Source organism: Mustela erminea, chromosome 9 (genome assembly GCF_009829155.1).
Source record: "Mustela erminea isolate mMusErm1 chromosome 9, mMusErm1.Pri, whole genome shotgun sequence".
NCBI classification, from domain to species: Eukaryota; Metazoa; Chordata; class Mammalia; order Carnivora; family Mustelidae; genus Mustela; species Mustela erminea.
In genome coordinates, this window is record NC_045622.1 from 44,325,944 (window position 1) to 44,350,060 (window position 24,117).

At 37.6% G+C, this 24,117-nt stretch overlaps 1 protein-coding gene across 2 annotated transcripts in view; it reads right to left on the minus strand.

The window, feature by feature from the left end:
- Positions 1 to 21,668: 21,668 nt before the first annotated feature.
- HIKESHI (heat shock protein nuclear import factor hikeshi) overlaps positions 21,669 to 24,117 on the minus strand; it is a 41,215-nt gene continuing 38,766 nt past the window's right edge. For both annotated transcript variants that reach the window (XM_032357210.1, XM_032357209.1), the window contains 2 exons: positions 22,516 to 22,634; positions 21,669 to 21,748 (listed from right to left, as the gene is read on the minus strand). In XM_032357210.1, coding sequence (XP_032213101.1) covers positions 22,549 to 22,634 — 86 coding nt within the window. In that variant the 3' untranslated portion in view covers positions 21,669 to 21,748; positions 22,516 to 22,548. The remainder of the gene's footprint in view (positions 21,749 to 22,515; positions 22,635 to 24,117) is intronic.

A 24,117-nucleotide genomic window follows, 5' to 3' on the forward strand; every position in this document is an offset into this window, starting at 1 on the left:
GGGTGGCATTTGTTTTGTTTCGACTGCCTATGAGCCTCCAGATTTCCGTTTGAAATTCACACATTCAGACTGTGCATTATGTCTGTAAGGCAGTAATTCCTTATAATGGAATGACCACTTTCCATTACTAAAGCTGAAGGAAAAAAATCCTTGCCTTCCTTGACTCAGCAAGGCCAGGAGCCAGGCATGTGACCCAAGCATAGTTATCAGATGCTCTTTCTTGGACTGAAGATTGTTGAACCCATGGCAGAAACAACAGCAAAGTCTGGAAGATGTATACTGCAGGGATGCTGTTCCCTCCTCACTGTTCTGCTTTATGATAAATGCCAGGATTCCAAATGCCCAGTGCTCCACAACCCCCTTGACTCCTGCCCATTTCCAAGTCTCCATCTCCCAGCTCCCATTAGTCTGTATGCTTCCTAACCATCTTCCAATAATTCCCTTCTCCTTAAGATAGCTCAAGTCAATATCTGTGGTCTTGTCTGCTTACAACTTTGTAAAACAATTAAGTCAGACTAGCGTGGTGTCAGAAAATGAAACTATACATCCTCCCATCCCATTATCGGAGAATAAACTTGACCACTAAGGAGAAACGCTTAAATCCTAGCTTTAGTTAGTCATGTGGCTTAGGCAGAGCCATGTGCAATTAACCTGAGGGTCCTCCAAATGAAAACCAGAAAAAGAAAGGGGCAAATGTCAGTAGGAAAATTAGATGTTTCTAATGTAGATTAGATTAGGTATTCCTAGAATAGAAATCAATCCTCATAATAGCATACTAATTTGAGGTATTTTAGGAGAAAACCAGCTGCAGCTGGGAAGCACTCAATGGATTCCCCGGCTCTTCCCCACTTTACAGAACCTCTCTGCCTGCAGAGACAAATGGCGGAGAAAAGTAGGACCACATGTATACACCCAGTGAGTAGATTATGCAAGAGAATTCATGAGACACAAAAGAAACCAGGGCTTAAAACTTCTTTGTTCTGTGGATTGAAGAGTAGTTTCTTCAAAAGACAAAGAAACAGGGAGAATCTCTCCTCAGATATTCTGTCACATTATGGCTTATGCAGTTAGGTCCAGTTCTGCTTTTATATAGGCCAAGGGAAAGAGTTAACTAGACCAAAAGCCTAAAGCCTGATCCCTGCGTATGGACTCCATATGACTTTGAAACAGTAAATCGACCTGTTAGTAAAGAACAACGTAAAGTTCTGCCAAGGTCTAACGTGTACTCGGAGAGAAGAGTGTATTTGGTATAAGGAAATGGAACACTACTCCATGACTGCTGACAGCTTATCAAGGCTTTCTTTCATGGATCATGCCTGTGGTTTATCTAAAAAGTTATTGCCACACCTAAGGTTATTCAGATTTTCTCCTATGTTGTCCTCTAGAAATTTCACAGTTTCATACTTTATATTCAGATCTATTATCCAGTTTAGGTTAATTTTTGTATTGTGTATAAAGTCTGAGTCTAGATTATTTTTTGTAGGTGAAAGAGCAGTTGTTTTGGCACCATTTGCTGAAGAAACTATCTTTGCTACATTGTATTGCCTTCGCTTCTTTGCCAAAGATCAGATAACTGTATTTATGTTGGTCTATTTCTGGGCTCTCTATTGTCTCACTGATCTATTTGTCTGTTCTTTGCCCCATATCACTGTCTCGATTGCTATAGCTTTATAGTTAAGTCTTGGAGTTAGACACTATTGGTCCTCTAACTTTTCTTTTTTATATTGAATTGGCTCTTCTGGGTCTTTTGCCTCTTCATATGGACTTTAGAATCAGTTTGTTCATATCTACAAAATTACCTGTTAGTATTTTAATGGGATTGCATTAAATCAATAGATCAAGTTAGGAAGAGCTGACATCTTGGTAACATTGTGTCATCCCATCCATGAATATCCTGTTTCCATCCTATTTCTGGTTCTTGTCTTATTACATTAACTAGGACTTCCAGTACAACTGAAAAGAAGTGGTGAGAGAAGACATCTTGTCTTATTCCTACACTTGATCTTAGCCAAAAGGCCGAGAAGCGATCTTGTCTTATTCCTAATCTTAGCAGGAATACTTCTGGTTTTCTACCATTAAGTATGATGCTAACTGTAGGGTCTTTGTAGGTGTTCTTTATCAAGCTGAAGATGTTCCTCTCTATTCTTAGTTTGTTGAGAATTATTATTTTGAATGGGTGTTAAATCTTGTCAAATTTTTTCTATACTTACTGAAATCATTATGTGATTTTTTTCTTCTTTAGCCTATTGATGTGATGGTTTCTATCACCTGATTTTCAAATATTAACCAGCATTAAATACCTTGCTTAAATCCCATTTGGTCATGGCATATAATTCTTTTTATACATTGTTGAATTCATTTGCTAATATTTTTTGAGGATTTTTATATCTGTGTTCATGAGAGATGTTGATCTGTAGTTTCTTTTGATGTCTTTGTCTGGTGTTAAAATGATGCTGGCCTCAGAATAAGGAAGTATCCCCCTGCTTCTATTTTCTTGAAGAGACTGTAGATAATCAGTATAATTTCTTCATTAACTATTCGGTTGCAGAACTCACCAGTGAAGTCATTAGGCCTGGCACTTTCTGTTTTGGAAGATTATTAATAATTTACTTTCTTTAATAGATACAGACCTATATAGACTGTCTTTTCTTCCTTCTGTTTTTCTCCAAATTAACTCCCAAGTTTTGAAGGGTTTTTATCTACCACTATCTTTTCCATTTTTCTCAAACCCCAAGTACACATACCACATGAAGGAAATAAAATTCCAAACAAGAAATACATACATAGTTATCCTAAGCAACCTCATTATTTATGCAATTTTCCTTTAAAAGTACAATACATACCTAGTATTCAAATAGTTATCAGTCATTTCAGTATCCAAAAGAAGGCCAAAAGGTATGACAATTTGATTGTTCTTTGAAGCTATGATATGATGGTAGGTCACTTCATCAATGTGTGACCCTGGCTGATATTCCACCTGGTAGATTTTAATAATCTGATTCTGAAACTAAGTGAACATTTATTATATGAGTTTTATGTAAATTAACTCACTTGTACCTTGCAATGAGCCTCTTAGGTAGATACTGCCGTCACTTCACTTTAGAGATGAGAAAACTAAGACACAGAGAGGCAAAGTAAGTTGATAAAATCACATCAGTAAGTAAATGGTAAAGCCAGGTTTGGAACCCCAGTTATGTGGCTCTAGAGGCCTTACCTTGACCACTTTATGTGATTCAGTTTTCTCTATGCACCCTTGCAAAAACAAAACAAAAAACAAAAACACAACTTTGTATCTTTGGGAAAAGAAAGCCAACTGCTAGTTGCGATCTAAGAAAACTGTGGTTCCTGGTTGGAAAATATTGGGCTTTTATCAACCAAATACAGAAAAGTTGAATCTGGTGATGGCTCAGACGTCTAATACATATTAGTCCACAATGGGTTCTAAATGGAAAAAAAGGAACAGTAGGTCCTGAAACTGTTTCAATGAGTGTTTAAGCTAGAACATGTATATATGTATTTTATTTCACATTTAAACTTATTGCCTGACAGTGGCAATTAAATTTCTCTTTCATCTTTGCATTTGCCAAAGGTAAATTAAAATGGAGTTTTATAGTCAAATAAGCTAGAAAAACATCAAGTTAAACAAATTTTACAAGGTTTCTTTACTGAGGATTTTGCAGAGACTTCAGTATGTAAATACATAGTACCATGAATTTTTAGAGGTGGGAAGATTATGCTGCATTTCTTGAACTATTTGATCACAGAAGCTTTTCTTCATGGCATCTAGCAGACTTAGTGTTTTATGGTATGCATATTGAAAAACATATAATGCCATATTCAATAATTTCATATTCATATTTCATATGATACTCATATATCATATTCAAGAAATTAGGAATAGGGGCGCCTGGGTGGCTCAGTGGGTTAAAGCCTCTGCCTTCGGCTCAGGTCATGATCCCAGGGTCATGGGATCGAGCCCTGTGTCCAGCTCTCTGCTCAGCAGGGAGCCTGCTTCCTCCCCTCTCTCTGCCTGCCTCTCTGCCAACTTGTGACCTTTGTCAAATAAATAAATAAAATCTTAAAAAAAAAAAAAGAAAGAAAAGAAATTGGGAATAAACTGAGGTCTTGGAAAGTATCATTCCCTAGTAAAACAAAGCTCCAAACACCTCTCATACCTCAATTTCTTCCTTTGTGGATCCTCTGAAACTCTAAAGTTGGAAGTTACAAGGAAAGCTTAATCAGGGAAGCACTTAACATCTCCACAAAGTATAGTTCTCTCATATCTTGTTCAGCCTTTCAAAAAAAAAAAAATTCTATTGAGCATCTACTATTTGCTAACAATTAAAAAGATAGTCCCTGACCTCAGAAGTTGACTATCAGGCTAAAAAGACAAGTAAATAGGCAATAACAATTTAGCATGATTGGATGCCGCAGAATGCAATAGGAGAAAAGAGAGGGGAAAAACTATCTATTCTTGAGAGGCTTCTCAGGGGGAAGGGGATCAAAGCTGAGACCTAAGGAGGGATTATAGGAACAAAGGGAATGGAAGAAGAGCAGACCATGCAGAACAGAAAACATACACAAAGACCTCTTCAAACCACACAGACACAGAATATGAGCAAGTTGGTGCGGGGAAGACGAATATTAGGAAATAAAGTTGAAGGGATAAGGAGGATCTGGATTCCCTACTTCGTTCTGAAATCAAGAAATTGAAGTATATTAAGCCAGGGATTGAGATGATCAGATTTACGTATCAAAAAGATCCCTCCAACTGCAGTGTGGCAAAAAGATGAGAGCAAGGAAGGATTAAAAGCAGCAAAGGGACTCTTTCAGAGACTCTTTCAAGGAAGGACTAAACTCTTCTATTCAAAATGTTGTCAATGGGGGCACCTGGGTGGCTCAGTGGGTGAAAGCCTCTGCTTTCAGTTCAGGTCATGGTCCCAGAGTCCTGGGATCCAGCCCCACATTGGGCTCCCTGCTCAGTGGGGAGTCTGCTTCTCCCTCTCCCACTCTCCCACTCTCCTTGCTTGTGTTCCCTCTCTTGCTGTGTCTCTGTCAAATAAATAAATAAAATCTTTAAAAAAAGGATAAAGAAACCTGATAGAAATCAATGGAATTTCCTAAGATAAGGGACACTGTGAACAGAGAGGCAGAGGGAAGAGATGAGTTCTTTTTTGTATATAGTTTGATTCTTGAACAACATGGGTTTTAACTGTGCAGTTTCACTTATATACAGGTTTTTAAAAATAGAGTACAGTGCCACAAATCTAATTTCCCTATGATTTTTCTCATGATTTTCTTGATAAATTTTCTTTTCTCTAGCTTACTCTAAGAATACAGTATATAATACATATAACAAACAAAATATGTGTTAATCAATTTGTTGACAGTAAGGCTTCCGGTCAAGAGTAGGCTATTAGTAGTTAAGTTTTGGGGGAGTCAAAATTTATAAGTTTTTGACTTATATTTGACTGAAGGGAGGGGGTCTGACGCCCCTAACCCCTGCATTATTCCAGGGTCAACTATACAGATTTTTAAGTTCGTATAGGACATGAAGCTTTTTAGGAAATGGCTGAAAATAAAACTCTCGTGTTGAGAAAAGAGATCTGGAGTCATCAAAATGTGTTGAAATAGATGAGATCATTCTAGAGTGGCACTTTCTAATATGGTAGCCGCTAGCCTTATGTGAAGACATGAAATGGGATTACTGTGACTGAGAAACTGAATCTTAAAATTTTATTTATTTTTAATTAATTTAAATTTAAAAGTTGGGGCACCTGGGTAGCACAGTCAGTTAAGCATCTGACTCTTAGTTTCAGCTTAGGTCAAGATCTCAGTGTCATGAGATCAAGTCCCAAGTCAGGCTCCTTCCTCAGTGGGGAGCCTGCTTCTCCCTCTGTCTGCGGCTTGCCCTCTCTCTCCCTCTCAAATAAATAAATATGATCTTTAAAAAATTAAAATAAATTTACATCCAAATTGAGAAGAGCGGTAAGTATAAAAACCAGATTTTGAAGTCTTAGTACAAAAAAAGTAGAGTATTTCTTTTTTATTTTTTAAAGATTTTATTTATTTATTTGAGAGACAGAGAGAGAGAGAGAGAGTATAAGCAGAGGGAGCAGCAGAGGGAGAGAGAGAAGCAGACTCCCCTCTGAGTAAGGAGCCTGACGCTGGGCTTGATCCCAAGATCCTGAGATCATGACCTGAGCTGAAGGTAGACACTTAACAGACTGAGCCACCCAGGCTCCCCTAAAAGTAGAATATTTCATTATTTTTTTATTAATTACATGTTGAAATAATATTTTACACATATTGGGTTAAAATGTATTATTAAAATTAGCTTTACCTGCTTTTTAAATTTTTTTAATGTGGCTACTAGAAAAAAATTTAATTATATATAGGGCTCACATTATATTTATACAGGAAAGCACTGCTTTAGAAGTATGCAGTGAGAAACATGGCGGGGGGGCCTAGGATAACATTCCATGGGATGCTATAGATAGACATGCCCTTAAAAAGAGAGACAGAGAAGGTCGTATGGCACATTATGGCAGTCAAGACTTAGTCATTTTAAGAGGACTATGATTAAACATGCAATGCTAAGTAATAGAAAGACTGAAGTTCCAAAGAAGCCAAAGATGACTTTGTAGATTAGTTTAAATTAAATGTGCAGGCTCAAGTCAGATTGAAAAGGCTAAAGAGTCAATAAATTGGAAGGAAGTGGAGGGCACCTGGGTGGCTCAGTGGGTTAAGCTGCTGCCTTCGTCTCAGGTCATGATCTCAGGGTCCTGGGATCAAGCCCCACAATGGGCTCTTTGCTCAGCAGGGAGCCTGCTTCTCTCTCTGCCTGCCTCTCTACTTGTGATCTCTCTCTGTCAAATAAATAAATAAAATCTTTTTTAAAAAAATTGTAAGGAAGTGGAGACAATTCCATTGAGAAATCTATCAAAGAGTGGACCAAGAGAGGGCAGGGGCAAGTTATAGAAGGGCTTTTTGTTTAAGAGAGGAAAGACGTGGGGCACCTGGGCGGCTAAGTCAGTTAAGTGTCTGCCTTTGGCACAGGTTCATGACCCCAGAGTCCTGGGATGAAGTCCTAAATCGGGCTCCCTGCTTAGTGGGGAGTCTGCTTCTCCCTCTCACTCTGCCTGCTGCTCCCCTTGCTTGTGCTCATGCTAATAAATAAATCCTTTCAAAAAAGAAAAAAAGGGGGCGCCTGGGTGGCTCAGTGGGTTAAGCCGCTGCCTTCGGCTCGGGTCATGATCTCAGGGTCCTGGGATCGAGTCCCGCATCGGGTTCTCTGCTCCGCGGGGAGCCTGCTTCCTCCTCTCTCTCTCTCTGCCTGCCTCTCTGCCTACTGGTGATCTCTCTGTGTCAAACGAATAAATAAAATCTTTAAAAAAAAAAAAAAAAAAAGAAAAAAGAAAAAAAGGGGCGCCTGGCTGGCTCAGTGGATTAAAGCCTCTGCCTTCGGCTCAGGTCATGATCCCAGGGCCATGGGATCGAGCCCCGTGTCCAGCTCTCTGCTCAGCAGGGAGCCTGCTTCCTCCTCTCTCTCTGCCTGCCTCTCTGCCTACTTGTGATCTCTGTCAAATAAATAAATAAAATCTTAAAAAACAACAACAACAAAAGAAAAAAAAAAGATGAGAGAGAGGAAAGATGTGATCTATTTAATTATTATTGGGAAGAGGCCAAAGAGGGATAAGATATGCTATTTAAAGGGAACATTGACACAGGGAGAATCCCTGAGAAGTTAAATCAGGATGGGCTTTGGAATGAAGATGAGCCTTGAACAGGTAGAGAGAGTACCTCCATCCACAGTGATAGAAGAATGGAGAAAAGGATAAGTACAGACGTTGGGCCACAGAAAGTAGCAACCATTCCCGTCTGATAACATCTATTTTCTCAGAAAAGTGAACAGTTGTCAGCTGATGAAAGGGATGTAATAAATAGGAAATATACAAAGAGAGCAGGAGAATTTTTAAAATTCTCATGGGACTTCTGGTGTCCTTTTAGGGATGCAGAAACCTGGACAAAGAGATGCTACTGCCATGAGCAAACAACAAACAACAAATTCAGAACTTTCTTTAATCCATGCAAGTGCTGAGGTTGCAAGGTAACCAAGAGAGAGACAAGACGTGGTACTAGCTTATCTAGACAAAGCTGAACAAGAAGAGAAGTTCAGTTAAGATGATTAGTTGGAAAGGGTGAAGCCTCTGGAGCTGCAAACACGGGGAGTCTCAATACTGTTACGAGCTTTGCTTCCATGAACTACACTGGGTGGTCACACAAAAGATTTGGAGAATACTGATTAAGTCTCCTTACCGCGCAAAACTTGAGAGAGGGAACAGCAGCCCCTGCTGGAGAACTTGCTGCAATAGCTTGATAGGACTTCCCACTCTCTTTAAGGGAACAAAAACCTTAATTTGAGACAGACAAAAACTGTCACTCTTAGGACACTTGTAAAAGCCCACTGCAGCCAAGAGAAGAGAATAGGAGAGGGAAAAATATCTATCCCAGATACAGAGGCAGAAAAATGTGTTGGGCTCAGAACTATGCCAGTGGAGGCGGGAGCACTGAGAAAGCCACATACCCAAGAGTCAGGGATGGTGACTGCCTAAGAGTAAGTCTTAATTAGAACAGAGAACTTCTCCACCCCAACTCCCCACCCCCACCGTCAGCTAACTAGCCTCAAGCAATAAGTAACCCGTAAGACTTTCTTGGTGGTGCAACAGAAACTGAAAATCTAAATATAATAATTGAGGAAAGTAAACCTCTGGTAAACTACCTCACCCATAACACAAAGTAGGGCTAGAGAAATTTTAAGCTTGTGGTACACTGACAGTAATTTCAACCCCAGCCCAACTACTAACTCAACACTAAATGCTTAGTAGAAGGACAGATGTCCCTATTCCCAGGCTCACAAATTATTTATCTCAGTCTCTAGTCCCACAGAAGACGTCTGGCTTTCAATTAAAAAATGTCAAAGAATACAAAAGGTGAAGAAAAAAACAATACCTTCCTAAGAGACAAATGTAATCATTAGAACTAGTGTCAAGACGGAGGAATGGATAAAGAAAATGTGATATACAGATTAGATAGATAGATAGGTGGAATATATATAAAGGGAATGATTGAGATATATACATACATATACACATCTATAATGGAATATTGCACAGCCACCAAAAAAGAAATCTTGCCACTTGCAATGACCTGAACAAAACTAGAGGATATTACGCAACGTGAAATAAGTCAATCAGAGAAGGACAATTATGATCTCACTGATATGTGGAATTTAAGAAATAAGGCAGAGGATTGATGGGGAAGAGAGAAAAAAATGAAACAAGAAGAAACCACAGAGGGAGACAAATCATAAGCAATTCTTAATCTTAGGAAACAAACTGAGGGCTGCTGGAGAGGAAGGGGTTGGAGGGATGGGTGATGGACACTGGGGAGGGTATGTGTTGTAATAAGCACTGGGTATTATTTAAGGCTGATGAATCATAGAGCTGTAACCCTGAAACAAATAATACATTATATATTAATTTTAAAAAAGAACTAGAGTCAGATATGACATATATGTTGGAACTGATAGGGAATTAAAAGTAAGTATGATTAGGGGCTCCTGGCTGGCTCAGTGGGTTAAAGCCTCTGCCTTCGGCTCAGGTCATGATCCCAGGGTCCTGGGATCGAGCCCCGTGTCCAGCTCTCTGCTCAGCAGGGAGCCTGCTTCCTCCTCTCTCTCTGCCTGCCTCTCTGCCAACTTGTGATCTCTGTCAAATAAATAAATAAAATCTTTTTTTAAAAAAAAGGGAAGTATAATTAATATGTTAAGTCTCCAACAAAAGAGATGAACAACACATAAGATCAGATAGGTAATTTCAACAGAGAGATGGAAACTAAAGGAAAAAACTGAATGAAAATACTAGAAAGGGGCCCTGGATGGCATAGTTGGTTAAGCGTCCAACTCTTGGTTTTGGCTCCAGTTGTGAGCTCAGACTTGTGAGATTGAGCCATATGTTGGGCTCCATACTCAGCAGGGAGTCCGCTTGAGATTCTTTCTCCCTCTCCCTTTGCCCCGACCATCTGCTCTCACACATGCTCTCTCTAAAACAAGTACACAAATTTTTAAAAAAGAAAATACTAGAAATTTAAAACTCAGTCATAGAGATGAAGAATGCCTTCACCAGCTTCCTTGACAAGCCAAGGAAAAATTTAGCAAACGTGAATACAGGTCTGTTGAAAATAACCAAACTGAAACACAAAGAGAGAAAAATGTGAAAATAAACAGAAAAGGGCTATGAGACAGTATCAGTGGTCTAACACACACATAGCTAAAATCATAGAATGAATGAGACAGGGACATCTGGGTGGCACAGCTGCTTAAGCATCTGCCCTTGGTCATGATCCCACGGTCCTGGAATTGAGTCCCATATCTGGCTCCCTACTCAGCAGGGAGCCTGCTTCTCCCTCTGCCTGCCATTCCCCCTGTGTTCTCTCCCTCTGACAAATAAATAAATAAAATCTTAAAAAAAAAAAAAAAAAGAAAGAACAAGACAGAAAAAATTGGAAACCAGTAACAACCAAAAATTTTCCAGAATTAATTACAAACATCAAATCACAGATTCGAGATGCTCAGAAAACACTAAGCAGGATGAAAAAATAAAAAATAAAAAATAACTGTTGCAAACTGTTGTAAACAAAAGACCAACAGAAAATCTTAAAAGCAGCCAGAGGATAAAATAATGGTTGTGGTCAATAAGAGTTTATCGGGCGCCTGGGTGGCTCAGTGGGTTAAGCCGCTGCCTTCGGCTCAGGTCATGATCTCAGGGTCCTGGGATCGAGTCCCGCATCGGGCTCTCTGCTCAGCGGGGAGCCTGCTTCCTCCTCTCTCTCTGCCTGACTCTCTGCCTACTTGTGTTCTCTGTCAAATAAATAAATAAAATCTTAAAAAAAAATAAAAATAAATAAAAAAAATAAGAGTCTATCAAAAAATGTTAAGTTTGAGATTGTAGTTACAGGTTTTCTTATGCAATACTTTTTTTTTAAAAAAAAGAAAGAAAGGCACATATATTGGACTTATTCAGAATTCAGGTTGATAGGTGATAGAAGGTGAGAGAAAAGGAATAGGATGACAGTCCTGAGATACTGAATATGCCAAATGATCAGTTGAAGTAAGAAATGTCTGAAAATATCTAACTCTACAGGCTACAAATGTAATACAAACTATTATCCCACTATACTTTCAAGAAACAGCATTTTTAGTGAGATAAATTTTTTTTATATCCTTTTAATGTTGAGAAAAAAGGATGCATGGTAAATAGTGAAGGAAGATAACAGTCTGTGGTTTTTCCAAAAACGAATTAAAGAGTTTAGACTGATTTCAATATTTAAGTGATGAAAGGATCTTTTAAGCCATACAAAAATTGGTAAGCAGCAAACATGACAATTCTGCCAGCATAATAAGCCTCTTTACACATAGCCACCACTGAATAATAGTCCTTCTCTCCATGTCCATTAATGCAGGCCAGATATCAAGTAAAGAAGATAAAGTACATAAGCCCAACAAATTTCACATGCTTTTAGTCTAGATTTAATACATGACGACTATTGTAATGATCACAGGAAAAAGCCTGAAATCTATATGAACTAGCTTCAGTAACAAAACCAATCTCAGTTAAGAAAAATAGAGTGCACATAATGAAACCAAAGGAGCTATCTTCAAATGTCACCAACAAATGTTTACAATTCCATGACCTGATGCATCATTAAGATACTACTAAAAATCCAAACTAAGACTAAAATAATACCCAACAAAATACGCTAAAGACCACCACCCTAACTTATGCAATAAATGTATTAGTCTATAAATGTCATCTTTTTAAACTACGGATATTTTCTTGGGAGTACTGAGAATTCGAACAGAAACTTCAACTTGCAAAACATATATACATGATTCTCAAGAGATAAACTGCATCAAAACTTAACATGCAAAACAAACCACCTAAGCTTATACAGATGTATATATTCTAAGATAAGACCTCAAACTGGTGTAACATTAACTATAACTGGGTTCATGTGTTCTAAAGACCACTGACTTTTCCTTCCTCCAAATTTGTATTTAAATTCCAGTTAGTTAACATACAGTATATTAGTTTCAGGGGTAGAGTTTTGTGATTCTTCACTTACATACAACACTCTAAACACCACTGAGTGTTTCACCAATGTGTTCTTGCCAAGAGAATTCAAGACTAACTCCGGCTGCCAAAACCCCTTCCCAATTCTTCCCATTGGAGATGCACTACTGTTCCCTTAGTGTGCACCCTTCCTTACTACAGCACCCTAATAAATCTAAGTTTGTTTGAATCAGAGTTTATGCCTAGTGGTCTTTGTATTACAGACTTTAATAGGTTTAGAGCTCCCCTGAGATCCTCCGTATCGTGATGTGGACTCTCAACGGGATACTAGTGAATCCACTAAATCCTCTTTACCTTCCACTTGCCCAGAGTCAATCTTGGGCTGAAATTGCAGTCCATTATTTCAATGAGTTTTTCAGCGTTGGGTTTTTGGGTTTTGTGCTGGGAAGAAATTCTCCTGGGAATCCTTGACTAGGTAATTAGGTATTTAATCATTTTTCTTGGTAAAGGTCTAACAAATCTTTGATTTACCATTAGCCATTTTGCCCGTCTATTGTCTATAGTTCTGCTGCATGTCCAAAAGAGAAGTTTACAGAGGTCAGTTAAAGACCCATTAAATCTGTCTTCCAAACTTCCCTCCAAAGGACTCATGAATTCACAAGGTCTTAATAATCTGGCATCATCTAGGCAAACTTTTTAAAATTTAACCCTTTTAAGCCCATATAAGAATGCTCTAATTAAGTCTTGTCTGTTTATGAGAAATTGGCTTTGGAAAGACATTCTCTTAATATTCCATTTGCCAGGAAGCTGCTGAGTAATGACCCTAGAGACTCACACAAGCAATACTTTCCCTTTGAACCTAAATCAGCCTGGTTGTCTAATTGCTCATCTGCAAAACACTTGGGTAGGCTACCTCTTGACAGAATTCTGACCTCTATTTTCTCATTTTTGCACATATCTTTCTCAAAGACATATTCATAGGCAATCTGGAATTATAAATGGCCATTTAGGGTTTTGACATGAACAAAATTGTTTCGGAAGCATCCTAAATCAGAAGAGGAATGAATCAGATAATAAGGGATTTTTAAAATAATCTATAGAAGCTCCTGTGCTAATTGATTTATGAGTTAATAATATCACTTTTCTCCCTTACTTTACCACAATGTAAAAATATTCTAGTTGGGGGGCCACTGGGATGGCTCAGTTGGTTAAGGGACTGAGGTCATGGTCTCAGGGTTCTAGGATGGAGTCCTGAGTTGAGCTCCCTCCTCAGCAGGGAGTCTGCTTCTCCCTCTGCCCCCATGAGTGGGGGCTCATGCTCATTCTCACTCTCAAATAAATAAAATCTTTAAAAAATGTATTCTAGTTGGTACAAGCTTAGGGTCCCCCCCATAGTTTAAAGTGTCTATTATATTTATTATATAGGTTTATTATTTATACATATTATTTATAAATTTATTAAACAGGTTATATGGGTTAACATTGCTTCCACAAGTCACTTAAATTACAAAACACTTAAGTTGTGACTAACAAAATGAAATTATATAATGAAAGTCTTTTTAGAGATTTTAAGTTTATGGAATTCTTACACTACAACCAAAAGGACGTCCTCCAGTAGCTTAAAATTTGTGATTTCCAGTTAGTTAAGAATATAAACATTTATTTAATAAGTAATCCTTAGCAACTAGGCAGTATAATTATGCCAAACATGTGCTCTTGTTTATAAATTTATTTAGTTATTTATTTGAAAGACAGTACTCAAGCAGTGGGGTGAGGGGAGGAGTAGAGGATTGAGGTTGGGGGTTAGAATATCAAGCAGACTCTGCACCAAGCATGGAGTCAAAGCAGGGCTCAATCCCATGAACCTGAGATCATGACCTAAGCCAAAACCAAGAGTCAGCTGCCCAACCAACTGTGCCACCCAAGTGCCCCAGATGTGCTTTTATTTAATAAATGGAGTAGAATCCTTTAGATTACACTGGTATGCATGTTCATTGTGAAGGAATATAATAGAATTTGTGTAGCGGGGATGCTCAGGTCATGATCCCAGGCTTGTGAATACATCCATTACATTTAACCAACCTTATCAAAAGTTTTAACAGTCATTGATCCTTTCCAAACTATTACTTATAACTTATTATAAACTCAGATTAAATTGACCCCTCAAACCTTCTGCACGTTCTGTACACTCCTAAATTTGTCTTTCAAAAAAGTATTTTTTTTTCTTTAGATTTTTTATTTCTTCATTTGAGAGAGAGAGAGGGAGAAAGCATACAAGCAGGGAGACAAGGCAGAGGAAGAGGGAGCAGACTCCCTGCTGAGCAGGGAGCCCAACATGGAGTTCAATCCCAAGACCTGGAGATCATGACCTGAGCCAAAAGGCAGATACTCAACCATCTAAGCCACCCTGGTGCCCCAAAAAAGTACTCTTTTATAACCTCACACAACCAGACACTTTTTAAGACAAAATAATTTTTTTATCTAGGTAGAAAAATTGTTCATTACTACTCTACATGTACATTCTCTTACCTACACAAATTCTTATGGTTTTTTAAAAGATTTTATTTATTTATTTGTCGGAGACAGAGAGAGCACAAACAGGGGGAGTGGCAGGCAGAGGGAGAAGCAGGCTCCCAGGCAGGCTGATGCAGGACTTGATCCCAGAACCCTGGGATCATGACCTGAGCTGAAAGCAGATGTTCAACTGATGGAACCACCCAGGCATCACCCCCCACAAAAATTCTTCACAACAGGTTCATGAAGCCATTACTAGGTGTTGTTAAAAAATAATAAAATGAGTAAAACTATAATTTGGACTATATTTCTTGTAAAACACCAAAGCTATCACTGTGCTGAGATTAATGAGATTTCTTTTATCTAAATATTCTATAAGCATTTTGATATACACCGTTAAGTCATTTTTGGAAAAAGCTACCCACTTTTGAAAAGATTAAAAGTTCCTGATAACCTAGTTACCGTTTTTCCATCTTTTATGCTTGTGCACCAAAATTAGCTAAAGTAAACAGCAGTATTAGGACAAATGGATATCCACCTGCAAAAGAGCAAACTTGGAGCCCTAACCAACACCATTCATAAATATTAATCAAAATGGGTTCAAAGACCTAACTGAAGAGCTGAAACTATGTAACTCTTCTAAGAAAACAGAGGAATAAATCATTACAACCGTGGGTAAGGCACTGGTTTCTTCAATATTACACCAAAAGCATAAGTGACAAGAGAAAAAAGATAAATTGGTCTATATCAAAACTAAAAGCTTCTGTGCTGCAACTTAATATTCTCATCAAGAAAATAAAGACAATCCATAAAATGGGAGGTGATATATGCAAATCATATATCTGACAAGGGATTTGTGTCCAAAATATATAACTCAACAATAAGAAAGCAAATAATCCAATTTAAAAATGGGCAAGGAATTTGAATATTTTTTTTTCAACGTAAACAAATGGCCAATAAGCACAGGAAAAAAATCAATACCATTAGTCATTAGAAAATTGCAAATCAAGGAGCGCCTGGGTGGCTCAGTGGGTTAGGCCACTGCCTTCGGCTCAGGTCATGATCTCAGGGTCCTGGGATCGAGTCCCGCATCGGGCTCTCTGCTCAGCGGGGAGCCTGCTTCTCTCTCTCTCTCTCTCTCTCTGCCTGCCTCTCCATCTACTTGTGATTTCTCTCTGTCAAATAAATAAATAAAATCTTTTTTTAAAAAAATTAAAAAAAAGAAAATGGCAAATCAAAACCAAAATGAGATTCCACTTCACACCCACTAGAATGGCCACAATCAAGAGAGATAATAACAGTGTTGACAGGATGTAGAGATATCAAAATCCTTATGCATTGCTCATGGGAATGTAAAATGGTACAAATGATCTGAAAAAACGTCCTTTAAAAAAAGTCCTCTTCAAAAAGTTAAACAAAGTTACCGTATAATCCAGTTAATTCCACTTCTTTTTTTTTTTTTTTTTTTTTTACTCCACTCCTCCATACCCAAGAGAAATGAAAGCATAAATCCACATAAGAACTATAGATCAGGGCACCTGGATGACTCAGCTGGTTAAGTGTCTGCACTCAGGTTCCAATCTCAGGGTCCTGGAATCCAGCCCCATCTCAGGCTCTCTGCTCAGTGGGAAGCCTGCTTCTTCCTCTGCCACTGCCCCCTCTGTGTGCTGCGCTCTCTCTCTCTCTCGAATAAATAAAATCTTAGAGAAGGAAAAAAACTTGGTAGATGAATGTTCATAGCAGCACTGTTCATAGCCAAAAAAAGGAAAGGAGGGGGACGTGGAAGGGGATGTCCATCAATTGACATATGGATTAAATGTGTATATTCATACAGTGGAGTAGTATCAGCAATAAAAAGTAAATAAATACTGACATACTATAACATGGATGTATCTACTGATGGGTATGGAACTTCTAAGGAAATTGAAAATGTTCTAAAATTAGATTGATGGTGGTTGCACAAATATGTGAATATACTATAAAACACTGAATTGCATATTTTGAGTGAATCTGATGGTACATGAATTATATCTCAATAAAGCTTTTTAAAAATAGGCAAATGCTGAAAGAAGAAGTGTCCACAAAAGTACAGAGAGAAAGAGAAGACAGAGAATGAAAAATTATTTGATTATTCTAACATATAGTTATAAATCTAAAAATGAAAATGTCTTACAACTATGGAACTAAGAAAACAGCTACTCTCTTTTCAACAAAATCATTTGCTGTCAGTTTTCAATTAATTCTTTAAGTATTTGCATTTTGCAGATTTAAGTTCAAGAACCAGAAAGTAATGTTAAAGTAGACCCTATTAGGGCGCCTGGGTGGCTCAGTGGGTTAAGCCGCTGCCTTCGGCTCAGGTCATGATCTCAGGGTCCTGGGATCAAGTCCCGCATCGGGCTCTCTGCTCAGCAGGGGGCCTGCTTCCCTTCCTCTCTCTCTGCCTGCCTCTCTGCCTACTATGATCTCTCTCTGTCAAATAAATAAATAAAATCTTAAAAAAAAAAAAAAAGTAGACCCTATTAGAGATGCATTTGAAATCTAAAATCAACATTTACAAGATGGACATGTTCCAGATTCATACATGACAAATGATAATTACATTTAGAAGACAATGCTCTCATTAGGTACATATGTCATCAAATCTATGAAAATACGAAACACGGTTTGCTTTCTCATTACTTAAAATTCTGATCAAGTTGTTTACCATCCTTTTACTTGTTCAAGTGACTTAGAAGCATTTAAAAAAAACAGATCCATGGGGCACAGATGGTAAATGGTGTTACTCTTTTTCCTAGTATACTGAATATAGATATTGGCTGAGATTATTTCTTGCCTTTGGATATTTTTGATTCGTGTTCATATCTTGTCTCCTCTGAGATCTCTTTATGATTTTGCCCTTCCCAAATTGAGGCATAATAAGATTGTTAAGATGTCTTTTTTGTCTGAAATCTTTGGGTTTCCTTCACTTTATAGAAGAATAGGAAAAATTAAGTTTATTTGACATTCTCCAAATTTTAATTAATTCAAAACTATTGTTAGGAGTTTTTAAAAGTCAAAAGAAAAAAAACTTGGAAAATCAAAAGTTCAGCCTGCCTAGATTAAATTATGTGTAAGTAAAACGTGTTAATAAAAAGGTTTCAATGTTTCTTATTCCATTCAAGCTGCTGTAGCAAAATACCAGAGTTTAGGTGGCTTATTATCAACAAAAATTTGTTTCTCACTGTTCTGGAGGCTGGAAGCCCAAGATCAAGTGCCCACTGTGGTCAGATGAAGGCCTTCTTGCAGGTCACAGACTTTTCTACTTATCCTCACACAGTGGATGGGGCATAGGAGCTCTTTGGGATCTCTCTTATAATCTCATGACCTAAGCACTTGACAAAGGCCATAATACCATCACACTGGGCATTAGGATTTCAACATATAAATTTTGCAAGAACATACCCATTCAGACCATAGCAAATGACTATACATTACAGGTAAAAAGAAATATACTCTGCTTACATAAAGACTAATAGAATAACTGACTCCAAAAAATATATACTTTATGGGATAAATTACAGACCTAGAAAACTGTCACTGTCCATAATACCTTTGTCATCTAATAATAATAATAATTTATAATAATCTTACAATTGTGCTATACCTCAACAGTGAATTCAACTCTCCTCATCTACAAAAACATCAATGTTGGTAACATCCTCAATCTTTGGCAAATATAGTCTTTTGGAAGAGACATCAGAGAAATGAAAATTGCCTTCAGTGAAAATAAGCTTATCAGATACTGTAACTAGCATGGCAGTGAAAGTCCAAGACAATGACTCCTGGATTCTTGTTTCCCAACTAAATGACAAGTATCTTCTCCAAACAGCTGGACCACCACTCTTGTCAGGAGACTTTCAGCCAGTGACTCTCAGGGATTCTCCAGAAGCCATTATCTTTTCTTTTCTTCCCAATTTTTATTTAAATTCCAGTTAACATAGAGCATAAAATTGGTTTCAGGAGAATTTAGTGATTCATCACTTACAGATAAGACTCAGTGCTCATAAGCATCCTCCTTACAGAAGCCATGATCTTTGAAGCTAATCAAACCCACAGGTCGAGCGGGTAACAGAAAATGAACTGCCTCTGCCCAAGGCAAAAAACATGATTAATTTTCTGATACCTTCGCTCTTTGTCCCGTTTATTATAGCGTGGCACCTCCTAGAGATAACCCTAAAGGTTTCTTTTCTCAGTATGTTCTTACATATCTGTATCATTAAAGGAATTTATTCTTAATCCTCTATGGTCTTTTTTGGTCACCCTAAGAAATGCTAAACTTTTCCATTTTCTCAGACCACAGCCACCCTTTGAAACTGTCAAATTCCACTATAAAAGATGTAATTATCTATCCCTTTAAACTCCTGTGATCAATTTCCTCCCAAATATCTCTTCTGATATTTGAATTTTCCTCTTCATCAGTAGCCCCAGCCTTCATTCGTGTAAAAACTGAAAAGTTTTCTCCAAGTCAACAAAATGCTTCTACTATAATCATAATAGCATTGTCACCAGAACCAGATTCACCAGAGAAGAGAACAAATGCCAGAGCTATTCTCACTGCACTAGTCATTTTCTCCAAAGATCTCCCAAACTTCTAGGCAGGAACTAAACTCCACCGGCAATGTGCTCAGCTAAAGGAAACAATTGCTGGATCATTTCGGTCGTAGTATCATTTATATTCCTAGTATTATCTGTAACTCACCAGGGATTACTTAGGTCTACATCAGGCTTTTGCCTGCCTCCTAAACCCAAACCTATCTTGCGTACAGAATAATTGTTAAGAAGCTTTCAGATATTTAAGGCCCGTTTCTATTCCCTGTAGCATGTTTCCTTGGGAAGGATAACCAGAGACTTCCAAATGAAGCAGGAACTGGCTACACAGAAGAGTTCTCCAAAGTGTTAATTCTTAAATTTTTTTTTTTTTTTAAAGACCTTATCTATTTATGTGTCATAGAGAGAGAAGCGAGAGCGAGCACAGGCAGACAGAGTGGCAGGCAGAGGCAGAGGGAGAAGCAGGCTCCGCGCCAAGCAAGGAGCCCGATGTGGGACTCGATCCCAGAACGCCGGGATCACGACCCGAGCCGAAGGCAGCCGCTCAACCAACTGAGCCACCCAGGCGTCCCCAAAGTGTTAATTCTTGAATACAACTAGAAAAGGTGGTTCAAATTTTGACACATGCTGTGTAAGCCCAACAAACCAGTTTAAATTCACTACCCAGGATTGTCATAGCAATGACATAGTCATCTACTTCCTCTTGGCAAGCCAAAGGGCAGTTCATATTTATTATATTATATATAAAGGTCTATAAAAATCACTTGACAGGTACAATAGTCTTTTTTTTTTTAAGATTTTATTTATTTATTTGACAGAGAGAAATCACAAGTAGATGGAGAGGCAGGCAGAGAGAGAGGAAGGGAAGCAGGCTCCCTGCTGAGCAGAGAGCCCGATGTAGGACTTGATCCCAGGACCCTGAGATCATGACCTGAGCCGAAGGCAGCGGCTTAACCCACTGAGCCACCCAGGTGCCCCGGTACAATAGTCTTTGACCAAGCTAAAGTCTTTCACGGACTCTATAGAATAGACCCACCTGGACTTTGGGATATGTTTTTGTAGCTTGGGTTTTGTAGCCTAGGTCCCTGGCTTTGCATTCTAGTAGAATACTCATTTTGCTTGAGGATTTTAATACAGTTGGCAGATGCTTTCTGTTCTGAGCCTTAAATCCTGTGGTACAGCCACTGTCAAGTCACATGATTCAACAACAGTCAACAATTACTAACATGAAGACCTGAGACTATGTTAAAACTACCACTGGATACTTGATATATAATTATAACCCAGTGAAGAGCAATAGTAACCTGGCTTGATCACAACTCCAAAAGATAATGGTCAATCCTTCAAAACAGACTGAAGAAAGACCAGAAGAGAATTGAGAAGTGAAAAAGAAACTACAATTTGCAAAAACATACAGCTTGCAAAATGCCGAAGTATACAAAACTTTGACAACAGAACAAATTGCCTAAGCTCAAACTCTTAATGCTAGCTCAATCAGATACGTTTCAAGATAAAACCATAAGCTGATGTAATGATAATTCTGCATAGGCTCATGTGTTTTAATGACATTAACTGCACCAGCAACTCTCTAGTTTCCAAATTTTCACCAATCCTTGCCAAAATGTTTCAAAACTAACCAGAGGCCCCAAACTCCTATATGTTCCCTTCCTTTGGAGATACCCCACAGTTCCTCTGGTATTTGTATTCACTTGGTGCAGCAAGCTAATGAGTCTAGCTTTGCTTGCTTGGTTTTTTTGGTCAATGGATGTCACTAGTATAAATGAGTCAAGGACTCCCTTCTGAATGAGACACAATGGCTTCAACTTAATAAGCAAATGTACTAAATCCTATATTCTACACACAAATGCCTCAGAAGATTACATTACCAGAATTAAATAAAACCTTGTCAGTATTTAACCATGGCAATTTTGTCAAACAAGTAATTATGTATGAATTTGCAGATATAAAACTGACAGCCAACCTGTGTTAATGGAAAAACTTGTAATCTTAAGAAATATAAACTGAAAATAATCTTTCTGTACATAAAAATGTATATTTGATATGTTTCTCAAAAAGTCCCCCAAATTTTGATATAGTTGATTTTAAGTTAATTACTCTAGCAAACCACTATAATACTAAACGAAATATTATGAAGGCAATGGCATTTGGCACACTATTGTCCATGCTTTATTTTTAAGTAAAAAATGAATCCTCGCCAAAACAAAGTGTTTTGCCTCTGAATATTTTAAACTTAAGGGAGAAAAACTCATTAATAAGGAACATATTTTCATTTTTCCATGTTTTTAATTTTTTATGAAGATTTTCATTAAGCTTCAGTCAATAAGCAGTTTTTTAAACTTAGGCTTCATGATCCTTTTGACTTCGTACTTTTAAATGGAGGCATTTCTCTTCAAAACATGACAAATTTCAGAATCCATTAAAAATTATTTTATTCAAATTATGTTTTCCAAAAGAGAGGGTTCTGTGCTAGTCGTCTTTGAAAGTTTTCATACCTATAAAAGAAAAGAACATATTTTTACAAGAAAATTGTATCTTTCATAATCTACCAAATGACTTATCAAAAAGCAAACAACTCTAAGTATCACTTCTAAAAAGCTCAGATAAAAAATAAAGAAGATAAAGAGTTAATCTCAGAGATGAGTAGATGAGAGAAATTTGCTCAAGGCCACATACCTACATTTTAACAAAGCTCAAACCTAATACCGTCCAGAGCTATCCATGCTACACCATGCTACCACTGCTCAACAAATTCTCATGTATTGCCCACCACTGGGATATTCAACGTGACAAGAATACCTATAAAACAGAATCATGGGAAAGCTAGGAAAATCAATTTTCTTAACCATTTATGTACAGGGTGCAGTAAAAATCATCCTGAGGCCTTATGCATATCTACTTCAGACCAAGACTTTCTAAACTTACCCAAAAATTGCTTTGTATTCCAAGACTCGTATATGGTTACTAATAAATAAAAATATTTTAAAATTTACAGCCTTAATTGTGGTCCCTACACATAGGCAATTGTATTTTCTTATCTTTATAAATTCAAAATAGCTACTATGTAACAGAGTATTTAGGATAAGAACATATTCCCTGATGTGAACTCCATAGTATACTTTTTAATGGCATGCCACTGTTAATGTATGCTGATGTTCACAATAGAAGAGTATGTTTAAATGTCAAAGAAATACATTTACCAGCAAAAATAAATGCATGGTTACTAAAAACCTTAATATTAGAGATACAAAATGTCCCATACCATTTCAAAACCACATTTGCTGGAATGAACATTTCAGATGGACTCGGTGTCATCTGGGCCTGAGAGACAGCAAATGATGAAGCAAAATTGTAGAAGTTGTCCAACATCTTTTGTGTGAACTGGAAAGTTAATAATGAATAGGTTAATGAGTTATACTAAATATTCTACTTACACCTTAGTATTTTTAATTAAAAATGTTCCTGCAGTGTACTTGGTTTTAAGTACTATGAGTTTTAAACAGTTTAATGCTGTAAGTTAAAGAAAGTCATAAAATGACACTGTGGCGTAAAATCTTAACAACCTTCATATCTCAAAGGATTTCTGTGGCTTTTAAAATTTTAATTTCCTAAGATATTCATTTGGGGGGTAAAAAGGAAGAAAATGTTTTTCCTTCAAATACTTTCTTTTCTCTCTCCCTCACCATCTACTATGCCCCTCCCTTAAATCCCAGCCTACTTTCTCATTTAAAATAGTAAGAAGTCTTTTTCTTGCCAGAAAGATAAAATCCTAAATACAATGAAAGGAAGTCTTATTAGCTTTTATCTTTTTGCTTAATAATATCAAGATAGTTTAATCCAGGAGGCTACCATTAAGTTACTTGGACTAAAATCCAGAGTTCAGTAAAATCACTAACTAAAAAATCAGTATTAGAAAGAACAAAAATCAACAGCAACCTTTAACACTAACAACAAAATTTTAAAATGCAAATTTTTATTTAAAAGATTTTTAAATCTTTAAATCTCAGTCAGTTAAGTGTCTGCCTTCAGCTCAGGTCATGATCCCAGGTTCCAGCGATTGAGCTCCACATCAGCCTCCTTGCTCAGCAGGGAGCCTACTTCTCCCTCTGCCTGCTGTTTCCCCTGTTTGTGCACTCTCGCTCTGACAAATAAATAAAAATCTTTTAAAAGATCCAATTCAGAATAAAAACGAAATCTGTAAATATCTAGGAAAACACTTCAAGACTGTCTTGAGAGACAGGAAAGAAAACAAACTAAAGGACCTATACACCACATTCAGTGAAGACGTACATAATGGAAGCAATTCTCCCCAAATTAAACCTGTAAAACCTCGGGACGCCTGGGTGGCTCTGTGGGTTAAAGCCTCTGTCTTCGGCTCAGGTCATGGTCCCAGGGTCCTGGGATGGAGCCCTGCATCGGGCTCTCTGCTGAGCACCCTCCTCTCTCTCCCTGCCTTTCCGCCTACTTGTGATCTCTGTCTGTCAAATAAATAAATAAATAAAATCTTAAAAAAAATAAAAATAAAACAACTATAAGACCAATGTTATTTCCAACAAAATCCAATAAAGTTTTTCATAAAACTCAGTAAGCTGATACTAAAATTAGTATGCAGGGCACCTGGGTGGCTCAGTCGGTTAAAGCCTCTGCTTTCAGCTCAGGTCATGATACCAGGGTCCTGGGATCAAGCCCCACATAGGGCTCTCTGCTCAGCGGGGAGCCTGCTTCCTCCTCTCTGCCTGCCTCTCTGCCTACTTATAATCTCTGCCTGTCAAATCAATCAATCAATAAATAAAATCTTATAAATAAATAAAGATAAAATTAGTATGCAGAATACATAAGCTTATGCTCTCATAAGTAAGAGGAG